The following is a 12,587-nucleotide window of genomic DNA, read 5'->3' on the forward strand; positions in this document are numbered from 1 at the left end:
CTTATGTTATTTAGCCAGAAAAAGTGACTTAATTCCAAGCAAGTAGTCAAGAACCAACATGGAATGCATCCATGCAGTGGGCTGGGGTGAAGTCAACCGAACATTCCAGACTCAACACCGATAGAAAGAAAAAGATACATGGTCTGTGCCCGCGTGACTCGAGCGTTTTCCCCACCGAACTCCATCTTCTCTTCCTTTCTCCCCTCTCACTTCTTCTCACCTCTCTTTCTCTCGGGTTGATTGATCGTCCAGTCTATAGTCGATTTGTCTCCTGCCAAGAGCGAACACATTGCTTGAAACCTGGCTGACGCGGCATCTATCTCTACTGGTTCTTCGCGGCTCCATCCAGGCACATTGCCATAAATACTGGGGAGCTCTCTGTCGGTCGATCAGCATTTATCTTTCACCTACTTGTACACCTCATTCAGATCTTCGGACTGTGGATTGCAGGATTCTATCACCAGAAACACAGAGCCAGTCGTTGTTGTGGAATTGTGGGTTATCGCCAACCTGTCATCGGCCACACAAGCCGGTGTGTACACTGGGACTATTCGAAGAACATACAGGCTGCAAGATCACCCAATGCTGTCATCAATACTTGTATCGGCCGAAAAAACATTGACCATCTATTGACGTGTCATCTAACATATATTGATACAAAGTACGATCTACCTAAAAACAAGGTCTCACTCCTTGCGAAGAGTGACCCGCGATGCCCGAGGGCTGATCCCCACCACTTCGCCCTTCTCATTCATTTCGAACACAACGTCATCCATCCCCACATTGCCATACCGCTGTGCGTCCATACTCAACCAGCTAGTACAGCTGTTGGAGAAGGGACCAAATCCCGGTGTCTCAACCCGACTGCGAGGAATCGCGCGGAACGAAATTTGTCGAGGGCTCTTCAAGCCGGTCGGATAGAGACGCACTTCGATTAGCGATGGTTTCTTGACGCCCAATGCCGGCATTATTACTGTAGAAAACAAATCTTTCGAGTTGCTGATCCACTTCGTGACTAGGAGGCCCGGCCCGTCGTCCGTGGTCACGCGCATATGAGACTTGCCGTCTTCGAGGGTATAGTCCCCGGTGAACCGCTGCGCTTCCTTTTTGGCGGCCTGGTCGAGTCCGGGGATTAGGGCTTCATTGACGAGGTCTGTGAGTATCCGGGTAGCCTGTGGAGCGCTGTCACCCGCGGCAAGGACGACAAAGCCGACGTCATGGTCTGGAGACAGCACGAGCATCGACGAGTACGAACCGACGTCGCCGGATTTGGTGTAGATATCCACTACCCGGTCCTCTTCGTACGATGCAATCTCCCAGGGGGCTCCGACGGCCATATTGAGCGACGAGGTGTGGGAGACGGGTTTGAGCCAGCGTCGGGTCATTTCTCGGGGTAGAAGAGTGCTGTTCAGGATAGCTCGGCCCACGTTGGCCATGTCTCGCGTAGACGAGAAGAGGCCTCCAGCGCTGTGATATGTTAGCTTTTCAGGACCCACAGTTATCAGCAGTGGTGTCTATCACTTACGGAGTCTCATCAGCAATATCCAATCCCCACATGCTGCTGCGGACATCTCCCGGGATGACGCCCAGCTTCGGATCGGGTGGGCTAGAGTATGAACCGTTCAGTCCGAGTCGGTCAACCAACTCGGTATGGACGAGGTCGTTGTAACTGCGCCCGGTCGCGTTCTCCACAACGTAACCGAGGATTTGGAAAGCAGCGTTGGAGTATACGGGAGTTCCGCCGGTCGGAACGACGGGATGGCTCTTGAGCAAACCCTCAAAGAAGTCCTTCCTGTTGCAGGCCTTCGTCTCACCACACGGAGGAACATCCTGGTCTCGCAGCTTCGGGAACCCCGCAGCCTGCATCAGTTCGGGCTCAAATGCTGTGTCCATGAATCCATCTTCAGGGTGTTAGCTACTTTCATTAACGCTGTGTGGCAGGGCAATCATACAATCACGTGTGACCCCAGCCATATGGCTCGCCAGCTCTCCCACCGTCACCTCATCCCATCTCATCAAATTTGCCTGGTCGTTCGCTGCAGTCTTGTTGTGGCGGAATTTCTCAGCGGCCTCCAGTAGTTCCGGCACGTACGCCCCAACAGGGTGGGAGAAGACACGGTCGCCCATCTCCTTCAGCAGGAGCAAGACGGTCCACAGCTTTGAACCGCTTCCGATGCGGAACACCGTGTCTTTGTCGACATGTCGCACACCAGTAGTCGCTTTTTTGATCGTAGGGGCCGTGTATGCATACGAAAGCAGCGGGCTGGGGTCTCTTGCCGAGAAAATCTCGAAAGAGAATGAGGTCGAGTTGACGTTCACAATAGAGCTATCGTGTTGGACTTGCTTGAGTGTCTCCTCAATCGTTGTGGAAATTCCCTTCGCAACTTTGGCCCACGCATCGTTTTCGCAGAGGTTACTCGGAGCGGGAAAGACGGGCCCAAGAGGCGGGCAGTATTTGGGGGCTGCGGCGTCGGCCAACAAACAAAGCGACAGAAACGTCCCGACGGCGAGATACATTCTCAGAAGACTTGATGCTGTCCTTGTTCAATTGATTTGGCTATTTACCATCCTATTCTGCCGTGACTTGCCCCTGGTTTTATACCCATTCTCGCTCTACCTCTGTAGAACGATCTTCTACGTGTCGACCAATGAGAGCCAACACGGCGAGATCTAATATGGTTTGCACTAAGAAGGAGGCTTAGCCTCATAGCCTCCGTCACTATCCAAAGCCGCAGTGATAAAATTATTCGACATATCACACTATAAGGGCCAGAGAGAGAATTGGGGGCCAGCGACCTGCCAAGCCGATCCTTCAACGAACACTAACAGGTATCACGGCTGTTGATTGGCTGCCACGTAGCTTTTGAACAGGGCTCAGCCACGAGTACTCCATGTATATGCCGTAGCACATATAGGGTTTCTTACAATGGCTAAAAGTGTCATGATATTCTTTGTAGCCGGGTAGTAATTTCTTTCATGTTTGCAACGTATGCTTTGTTCGTAACTGAAACTCAGTAGAGAATAACTAAATTGACATGATTGACTTGAATCGACATTTCAACTGCTACCTAATTACATGACACTCTGTGCCAGTGTCCATCCAGCAATCCTCTTCGCCACTGTCTTTTCTAGCCTTGAGCTGTCAACGGCGCCATGTGCTAGTAAGATTTGCACGATTGCTTCATGGCCTTCGGCTGCTGCGGCTTGTAGTGCTGTTCCAAGTTCCTCGTGGCAGGCGTTGACATCAGCACCATGGGCCAGTAGAATTTGTACTGTTGCTTCATGACCATTTAATGATGCATCCTGTAATACATTCATAGAGCTTTTGTCACAGGCCTCAATACCAGCACCATGAGCCAGTAGAATTTGTACTATTGCTTCATAACCTGCAGATGATGCAAACTGTAGTGCAGTTTTATATGTGTTATTGTCCAGATTAACATCAGCACCATGAGCCAGTAGAACTTGTACTATTGCTTCATGGCCTTTATATGATGCAACCCTCCGTCGTCCCGCATTTGGTGAGGGATAGTCGACTGAATTTTCTTAAAAGGAGGGCGATGTAGAAAATGGTTTGATGGCTACTTAGTGATTTGGTATTATCATATAAATCAATTTCCCGGTGATACATGATAATGAGCAACATTGTAAGGGTTATGTTTTGTTGTCGTAATTATATCTATAGATGGGTTAGATATCGAAGAGAGGAGAGTTAGGGCTGAATATATATTGTAGTAAACTATACCAAAAACCCACGGAAACAACAGCAAATATATCTGAGTGGTATCAATATGTCAAGCAGAGAGTTAACAAATACTTCTTATTTATACCCAACAGTATAAATAATCATATAAACAAAGATGCGTAGTGAAGAATGCCTGAGCATTCACAAGGCCAAGCGATAGATTCCTCATGTAAAACCCTGACTATCACCAGCCGCAGACACAGACAAAACGAAAATGAAGCAAAGCCCACCCAAACATGAGAATATCAATTTCAAGAGAATCTCTCATTATGCAATCTATGATATAATCTTGCCGTCAGGTTTAAGGATAGGAATTAACAGCATAAGCTCCACAATTGATGATAACATGCTACGAGCATCTAGTATATAGAGCAAAAAAACACTGACTAATTTCATCAGGGCGGTGGTAGTCTAGTGGTTAGGATCCGACCCTCCCATCTCATCGAGAAAGTCCGACGGACGGGCAAGGTCGGGACCCGGGTTCGAATCCCGGCCATCGCATTCTTTTTGTAAATGTATTTTATACACCCTCTCTCCTCTTGTTTGCTTGCAGTCTGTCGCCAATTAATTAGTAGGAGGAATCTTACTTGTTTTTAATTTCTGTTCTTCTTATTTTCAATGATCTTTTATTTTTATTCTTTTTTCACATTTCCTCATCTTGTGGTTGAACCCCCTGCGAATATTGACTGTTTGCCGTCCACCATGTACACCAGACAGTCCTTCTAGAGGTATCTTTGTGTTTAACGCCGCCTCAACCTGGGGTTCTCTTACCATGATCAATGAAACACCCCGCATCGGAGACTCTTCCGACCATTTCACCGGCAATATTTCTGGCCTAACCGCATCAAGGCTTAGATATGTTAAGCATTGGCAAAACCACATACTATATAGCCTCCAAACCCATAAGAAGCACGGTACTATCCACAGCCAATCAAGTATCCGTATTCCCTATGCACCGTTTCTACTATACTAATATAATATACTACACGAAAGATAGACAACAAGGAAGAAAAGATCCCCTCGAAATCAACATCATCCCCCATGGCAATCATCGACGAGGGACTCGGATTCTGTTGTGGATTAAGTGCCCGGTGCTAGGAAGTTGGTGGTATTGCTTTCGGGGGTTTCGGGGCATGGGTTTAAGATGTTTCCGATTGTGGGTGAGTGGATGCTGGACTTGTCTACGGGGAGGCGGGCTGCGCGGTGGCCGTTCAAGAGTGCAGATAGGGCTGGTAGGGTGGACTGGGGAGGAGATGTTAGTTGGAGGGTGGGGGGACGAAGGAGCTGGTGGAAGTGCAGCCGTCCATGACGAAGATTTAGAATGCATGCACGCGCATTTGGCTTTGGATTATGGATTGTTGGTTTATTACCGAGTTCTGGTTTCTGCTACTCCGTGTGTGAACCAATATAGTCTTTGGTGCATATCGACTCTGCCACGGCTATGGTCTTTACTGTAGTCTGTCTGGTGGTGGTCCAAAGGGATGTCGCTATGGCGTGTGAGACGACTGGCCTACGGTGAGGTGGGGTTTGCGCAACTGCATGGCCTGACGGCTTAAGTCTGTCTTTGCTACAGATGCAAGGTGAAATAGGACAATTAGTCAATGTAAAGTACTCGACTCGAGGCCCTCTGTCGGAGTGTTTGGGATACATGAGTCGGCGGCCATAGAGAATCGGGATGCGGTCGGGAGGACGTAGGTCATACAGGCGTTGAAGTGGGGTGTGGGGCGGAAATTTAAGTTCTTCTTCGGGCTGCAGGACCGGTAGGCTTTTTCTTCTTCTTTGGATATAATTTTGAAGGAATAGTCTAAGGCCTCTTTGTTTCTCGTGGTAGATCGGGATCGCAGGCCGAGAAACGGATGACGGGCCGGGATTAGGGCTCGCTGATCCCGTGCCCCTCATTCTTTTATCATCGGATCCAATTCTCAACTTCTCTTCTACATCTTTCACATATCACAGAACTTCAGATATTGAAAATATGTCAGCCCTCAACAAGACCCTCTGCATTCTAGGCTGCGGTATGTAATCTCACAAATAGCGCGATAAACAATCCTAATAACGCTATATCAGGCAATCTCGGCACCGCCATCCTCACCAGTCTCATCAGAAATCCCCCAACCAACTTGTCAACCAACAGTCCCATCTTCACGAACATCATTGCCTGCGTTCGCAGCGCTGCCTCCGAAACCAGACTCAGGCAGAGCTTGCCGCAATCCCCCCAAATCTCCACCACGACCACGACCGACACTCCCCCACTATCTGCAGTCCGGTCCTCCTCAGTAATCATCCTGGCCATCGACCCAGCAGACATCCAAAAAACACTCACCCAACCTGACCTCGCCTCCGCCCTCTCAAACAAACTTCTCATCAGCGTCGCAGCAGGCTGGACCCACGACCAACTCGCCAAAACCCTCTCGCGCCACACAGCCCGCATCATCCGCACTCTCCCCAACATCGCCGCCCAGGTATCCGAATCCCTCACCGCAATTGAAGACACCCCGTCCTCAACAGCCTCCCCAGACGACAAATCCCTCACAGACGCCATCTTCGCCCGCATCGGCCGCACCGTTCATGTCAAGCCCGCTCACATGGACGCCATCACCGCCGTTGGCGGGTCCACCCCTGCCTTCTTCGCCGTCATATGTGACGCTATGATCGACGCTGCTGTCGCTGTCGGTCTCCCCCGTGAGGTCGCCCAGATAGCTGTGTTCCAGGCTATGAAGGGCTCTGCGGCCATGATGCAGAGTGGAGTGTTGCCTGCGGCGCTGAGAGACCAGGGCACGTCCCCTGAGGGGTGTACGATAGCGGGCGTGATGCAATTGGAGGAGAAGGGTGTGCGGGGAGGCGTTGGGCGGGCGGTTCGCGAGGCTGTTTCTGTAGCGAGGTTGATGGGGGATGGGGGGCATGTCAATGATACTCGGAGGGAGTAACTGCATTTTTGTTATTACTGTAATCATACTCTAATCTTTCAAAATCTTTGCAACTTCATCTGATATAAATTTATTTCGTAATATCAGTATGATCGCTCTTGAGGATGAGAAGTTAGGGCTTTCCAATCAGGTAATTGGATCCGCCCCGTATCTTATCGGATTATCGCGTATCAGCGTAGTATAAAATACACCATCAATACCCGGACCGGTAACGAACCCGGCTACGGCATGCTTCCCGGTCACTTCTCTGCTATAGTTTCTCAGTACGGCCTGGTAATATGTGGTAAATCATGGTATGGATAGGTTGATCTGCCGTATCCTGTACTTTATCCATCACTGTGGGGAATCAGATCCCCTCACGAGTTCCCCTCATTTTCTCCGAGAATGTTTTTCTTTCTGGATATTTCAGTTCCAGGCACTCGTTGTCTTTGACACCAAAGACTTCGAGAGAAAAACCAGAAGATTGACCATGACAAGCACCGCTGGAAAGGTATGCCCAATACATGATTGTATAATCGGGCCAGCACTAACACATACCTACAACTAGACAATAACCTGCAAGGTCCGACATTTCACCGCATAAAAATCCTCTAGCACACATACTGATGGTCTTCAAAGGCAGCTATAGCCTGGGTCGCAGGCGAAGACCTCTCCGTCGAAGACGTGCAAGTCTCTCCGCCTAGAGCCCACGAAGTGCGCATCAAGATCCTGCACACGGGGGTGTGCCACACAGGTAGGTAGACTATCCTACAGCTAGCCCAGCACTCAAAATACTGACTTCAACGCCCGTTTGTCTGCAGATGCATACACCCTGTCCGGAAAAGACCCCGAAGGCGCCTTCCCTGTTATTCTCGGCCACGAAGGCGCTGGCATCGTCGAATCTGTAGGCGAAGGCGTCACCAGCGTGAGCGTTGGTGATACCGTCGTTGCACTATAGTACTTCCCTCCCCCCTCATTTTTTTTTCTTTTTTTTTTTTTCTTTCTACTTCTCACTTTTTAAGCAAATAAACAAACCCACTAACAGATAAAAGCACCCCCGAATGCCAAACCTGCAAATTCTGCCTCTCAGGCAGAACCAACCTATGCGGACGCATCCGCGCCACCCAAGGCCAGGGCGTCATGCCAGACGGGACATCTCGGTTCCGGGCGCGCGGCCGCGACATCCTACATTTTATGGGGACGTCCACCTTCGCGGAGTACACGGTTGTAGCGGACATTTCGGTGGTTGCTGTTACGCCGAAGTGTCCGACGGACCGGGCGTGCTTGCTGGGGTGTGGAATCACGACGGGGTACGGGGCTGCGACTGTCGTGGCTGATATCCGCGCGGGATCCAACGTCGCTGTCTTCGGGGCGGGGTGTGTTGGGTTGTCGATTGTGCAGGGGGCGGTGCGGAACAAGGCGGGGCGGATTATTGTCGTGGATATCAATGCGGATAAGGAGGAGTGGGCAAAGCGATTTGGCGCGACGCATTTTTTGGACCCTGTGCGGGTGGTTGCTGAGTCGAAGATGAGTATTCAGGATAAATTGGTGGAGATGACGGATGGGGGGTGCGATTTCACGTTTGATTGCACGGGGAATGTGGGTGTCATGAGAGCGGCGCTGGAGGCGTGTCATAAGGGGTGGGGGGAGAGTATTGTTATTGGCGTTGCTGCTGCCGGGCAGGAGATTTCTACTAGGCGTATGTATCCCCTCATTTTCCCCTTCTCTATACAGCATTTTCTCTTGATCGTTTTGGTCGTTATTGCTGGATGGACTTGCTGGATGGACTTGCTGACTGTGACAATGTAGCGTTTCAACTGGTGACGGGCCGTGTGTGGAGGGGATGCGCGTTCGGCGGTGTCAAAGGCCGTTCTCAGCTACCGGACTTGGTGGAGGATTATCTGAAGGGAGATCTCAAGGTGGATGAGTTCATCACGCACCGAGAGAGGCTGGCGAACATCAATGCTGCGTTTGCGCATATGAAAAAGGGGGATTGTATTCGGTGTGTGGTTGATCTGTCTACATGATTATAGTATAGTGATTTAGGATTAGATGCAACTGGCTGCGACTTGGGATGTTGACAACCAGTTAGCTTCAAAAGGCCAAACATCCCCCCGTCTTCTCCAGTATAGCTTTGGTCTAAACAAAGTATGCATCTATATGAATTTATTTTACCATCCGTTATCTCTTTGAGCCTATGATGACGGAGTACAGTGACGTAGACTATAATTGACTTAGTTTTTGGGATAATGACTCAAATGAATCAACTAGAGAATGAAATAGGATCCAAATAACGATTCAATACAAAGACACGGAGATTCATTCAGCCAAGCACCCCTGATTCTCTCAGCCAACCTAATACACACTTCTAATCATAGACAGTATTCTGTATTCTCGAGAAAGCTTAAGGTATGCATAATAACATGACAATGTATTGACTCCCGCCAACGGCCCGTCCCAGCACGGAAACCCTACCCGGACCACGGCCCGCTCGGATCTCTATCCCGGGTTTGGTATGGGGATGCATGGACTCACAAAACCAGTACAATATTTCTCCTCATGAGGGGAAACGTGAAATGATCGGGGTTGCTGACTTTGCATGAGGGGTGGGGTAGTAGATGCTGCAGCTATATAGTACTCCGCATATACGAGGACAACCATGCCCAGCACACTCCCCCCATTCAGTTTTGTCTCCAGCAACTGAGCTTGACCATTCACCTCGATAGGTAATTCCAATACCCACCAAGCCCGATCCGAGCTCAAGGAGATGATAACAATATTATAAAAAAGGAACAAAAAAGAAAAACGAAAGAACATGCCATCTCTCCACCCCCTCCTCGACAACGGCCTCACCAAAGGCCCCCCCTCTTTCCCAGGAGGCAACCTCTACTGCAAATGTCCCAGCGAAAAAGTCCAAGTCACCCTCTCCAGCAACGTCGCGCACAACCACGCCTGCGGATGCTCCAAATGCTGGAAACCAGCGGGGGCGCTCTTCTCCGTCGTGGGCGTCGTTCCCCGTGAGAACCTACGCGTCGCAGCCAACGCGCACAAGCTGCACATCGTCGACAAGGAGGCTGCCATCCAGCGGTACGCTTGCAAGCAGTGTGGGGTGCATATGTTTGGGCGCATCGAGAAGGAGCACCCTTTTAAGGGATTAGACTTTGTGCATGTTGAACTGTCGGATGAGAAGGGATGGCAGGAGGTTCAGTTTGCGGGGTTTGTCTCGTCCATCATTGAACAGGGGTTTAGGCCGGAGGGGATGGATGCCGTGAGGGGGCGGTTTGCGGCGCTGGGCTTGCAGAGTTTTGATACGCTTTCGCCGCCGTTGATGGATTTGATTGCTGCTTTTATGGGGCAGAAGCTGGGAACGCTGCCTGCTAAGTTGTGAGATATTGGCTAGGACTTGTTCAGTTACCTGGTTTGATGTGCTTTAGCCACAGTGCTGGCTGGCTGCGGCCAGCTTGGTATTGATATGAGTCATGATTAGGTCGTGCTTGTAGTTTGGCAGAGTAATGTACTGTAGGAATGTGGTGTTAACACTTGTATGACATTTGCCTAAGCACTACCAGGGTAGAGTCGTGCATTTCTACCCGAATCCTGATAGATGAATAGTAATGATGTGCCGTTCGGCCAGTCGGCAGTTGTGCCAATTTCAAGAGCACATGAGATCAGTTATCACTAATCGAGAATTTATCGATTCACGTGAATAGGTTAGAAATAAACACTTGTGTCTATAGAAGCAATATCAAATGTAGATACACATGTCTGAGAAAGGAGAGTGACTGAAATTGCTAGAGTGAACGGGGATCACATGTGATGGAACAACGAGCAACGTCATTAGGGCTACGATAATTTTCCGGACCAGATCTGATCAACAACATCGGAACAAGCATGTGTTGAGATGTCGACATGTCATCTGAATAAAGATAGGGGAGATCAAAAATGAATCTAGAATTCCCAGAGGGAAACCGGGCCGGGTGGAAGCGGAGCACAGCATGAAGACATCTACGCTGTATGTGTGAGAACATTGAGGAATTTCTTCCCAATCTGTCAGGTCATCCACTCAATGTTTTGGTCAATTATTTACTGTTTTGTAAGATTTCCAATCATTGACTTTATACTTGAAATTAATGTTATTGGAATGCGATGTTGCGAGTATCAAATCATCTGGAGTCGACATCAAACCCCATAATCCCACCTCACCCCCACATCACCCAGACCCAGAAAATCAACAACCCATGAGTGGAACCAGGTCTAGATTAGAGTTCCATATGCCGAGCACTAGTCAACATCCCGAAAGGGATCTCAACAGTATCGGGAGTGATTCAGACCAAGATATGCATATTCGAGGGAGATCCCGGATGCTCAACCCTTGTGTTAGAATCATATAAATATCCCCCGTCAACAGACTGTAGTTTACTGAACTCAAACATCTCTCCATATTTTTTTCATAGCATATTCATAGCGCAAACATGAGCCACCACCTTTGCATCCGACGAGCTGGCCTCGTCGCCCCCAAGTTACAACACCGTTCGTCGTATCAGACCTCAAGAACGCCAGCCCTAATCACCCTGTCCATAAGAAATCACACACAACAAGCAACCCAGAAGTCATCCTGGACCCATCCAGTGTGAGTCATCATGTCCCTTCTAATTCAATCCAACCGAAGACTCACCATAAACAGATACACACAAGAACAGATCCTCTCCGTACGAGTCGCCCACAAAAATGCAAATAGCCTCCCCGATAAGCTCGCCCTCGGCACAGTCCGCTTCCTCCGCTGGAGCATGGACTTGGTCACTGGCTATCGCTCGAGCGCAGCCGGCTTGTCCCGGACTAACGCCATGACCGAGAAGAAGTGGATAACGAGGTTCATCTTCCTTGAGAGCGTTGCTGGTGTCCCGGGTATGGTAGCCGGCATGCTTCGGCATCTAAAGAGTCTCCGCCAAATGAAGAGAGACTATGGGTGGTATGCACACCAGACCAAACCACTACTTACGATAACGATGCTAAGAATGACAGGATTGAAACCCTTCTCGAAGAAGCCTACAACGAAAGAATGCACCTCCTCACCTTCCTCAACCTCACCGAGCCAAGCCGCTCCATGCGCCTCATGGTCCTTGGCTCACAATGTGTCTTCTTCAGCGGCTTCTCTATCGCTTACCTCCTCTCCCCGCGTATCTGCCACCGCTTCGTCGGCTACCTCGAAGAGGAAGCCGTCATAACCTACTCCAAGGCAATCCAGGATCTTGATTCGGGTCTGCTTCCAAAGTGGGAGAATCTCCAAGCGCCGCCTATGGCTATTAAGTACTGGGATATGCCGGAGGGGCGGCGCTGCATGCGTTCTTTGCTGCTTTATGTGCGTGCTGACGAGGCGAAGCATCGTGATGTCAATCATACGCTGGGGGGCTTGGATCAGGATGTTGATAAGAATCCTTTTTCGGCCAAGTTTAGGGAGCAGGTTGGGAGGGTGGAGGGTGTTGTTGGGGAGAGGGTCAAGGTATAGGGGCCTGTAGTGGTTTGCTTCGCTTTTTACCTTGTTATCGATGTTTTGTTAATTTAAAAAAAGGCTTAGGATGGCTGTTGTGTTTGTTTGTTTATTTGTTTAGCCTCCAAATTTGTTTTGCTGATATTATAGCGGTCAATGTAGAAAGGGTGGTTTCTTGCCCTAACTGCACATGTCACTCGAGAACTACATTGTATTCACTGGACACCACCTTGACATACTCCGGTCCATTACCTTCCCCGTCAATAAATAACCACTACCCGACAGAATATCTTAGGTGAAACAAGGGGTCATTCAAAATTTTAAAGGCTATCATCAAACCCTCCATTGTAGTAGTGACTTTTGTTGACATCCAACATATATAGCTCCAGTAGGCCCCCTTGATTCTTTCCCTCTTCAACCTCCTTGACATCTTTACTCAACCACTGGC

General features: G+C 49.5%; 4 protein-coding genes and 1 non-coding gene across 5 annotated transcripts; 4 read left to right on the forward strand and 1 right to left on the reverse strand.

The window, feature by feature from the left end:
- Nucleotides 1-130: 130 nt before the first annotated feature.
- On the reverse strand, nt 131-2,217 carry BDW47DRAFT_102433 (serine hydrolase domain-containing protein; the record flags this gene model as incomplete). Its single annotated transcript, XM_024811874.1, has 3 exons — nt 131-1,467; nt 1,526-1,901; nt 1,953-2,217. Coding segments are annotated over 3 exons (1,422 nt in total), but the record flags the coding sequence as incomplete, so codon positions are not given.
- Nucleotides 2,218-4,145: 1,928 nt separating this feature from the next.
- On the forward strand, nt 4,146-4,246 carry BDW47DRAFT_t52. The gene has a single exon. It is a non-coding gene; the product is annotated as a tRNA-Gly (tRNA).
- Nucleotides 4,247-5,685: 1,439 nt separating this feature from the next.
- BDW47DRAFT_102434 (pyrroline-5-carboxylate reductase family protein) lies at nt 5,686-6,701 on the forward strand. The gene is made up of 2 exons (XM_024811875.1): nt 5,686-5,760; nt 5,813-6,701. The coding sequence occupies exons 1-2, from the start codon at nt 5,721-5,723 to the stop codon at nt 6,670-6,672; spliced, it is 900 nt and encodes a 299-aa protein (XP_024673819.1). The 5' UTR covers nt 5,686-5,720; the 3' UTR covers nt 6,673-6,701.
- A 199-nt stretch (nt 6,702-6,900) lies between these two features.
- On the forward strand, nt 6,901-10,039 carry BDW47DRAFT_116311 (alcohol dehydrogenase, class III; the record flags this gene model as incomplete). The annotated part of the gene is made up of 7 exons (XM_024814909.1): nt 6,901-6,955; nt 7,295-7,405; nt 7,473-7,608; nt 7,704-8,350; nt 8,461-8,655; nt 9,030-9,060; nt 9,442-10,039. The coding sequence occupies 7 exons, from the start codon at nt 6,901-6,903 to the stop codon at nt 10,037-10,039; spliced, it is 1,773 nt and encodes a 590-aa protein (XP_024673820.1).
- A 1,084-nt stretch (nt 10,040-11,123) lies between these two features.
- Nucleotides 11,124-12,157, forward strand: BDW47DRAFT_124138 (alternative oxidase; the record flags this gene model as incomplete). The annotated part of the gene is made up of 3 exons (XM_024816195.1): nt 11,124-11,281; nt 11,336-11,620; nt 11,674-12,157. 3 exons carry the CDS (start codon nt 11,124-11,126, stop codon nt 12,155-12,157), a joined length of 927 nt encoding a protein of 308 aa, XP_024673821.1.
- Nucleotides 12,158-12,587: the final 430 nt, after the last annotated feature.

The sequence above is a fragment of the Aspergillus candidus genome, assembly GCF_002847045.1.
Source record: "Aspergillus candidus strain CBS 102.13 unplaced genomic scaffold BDW47scaffold_11, whole genome shotgun sequence".
NCBI lineage: Eukaryota > Fungi > Ascomycota > Eurotiomycetes > Eurotiales > Aspergillaceae > Aspergillus > Aspergillus candidus.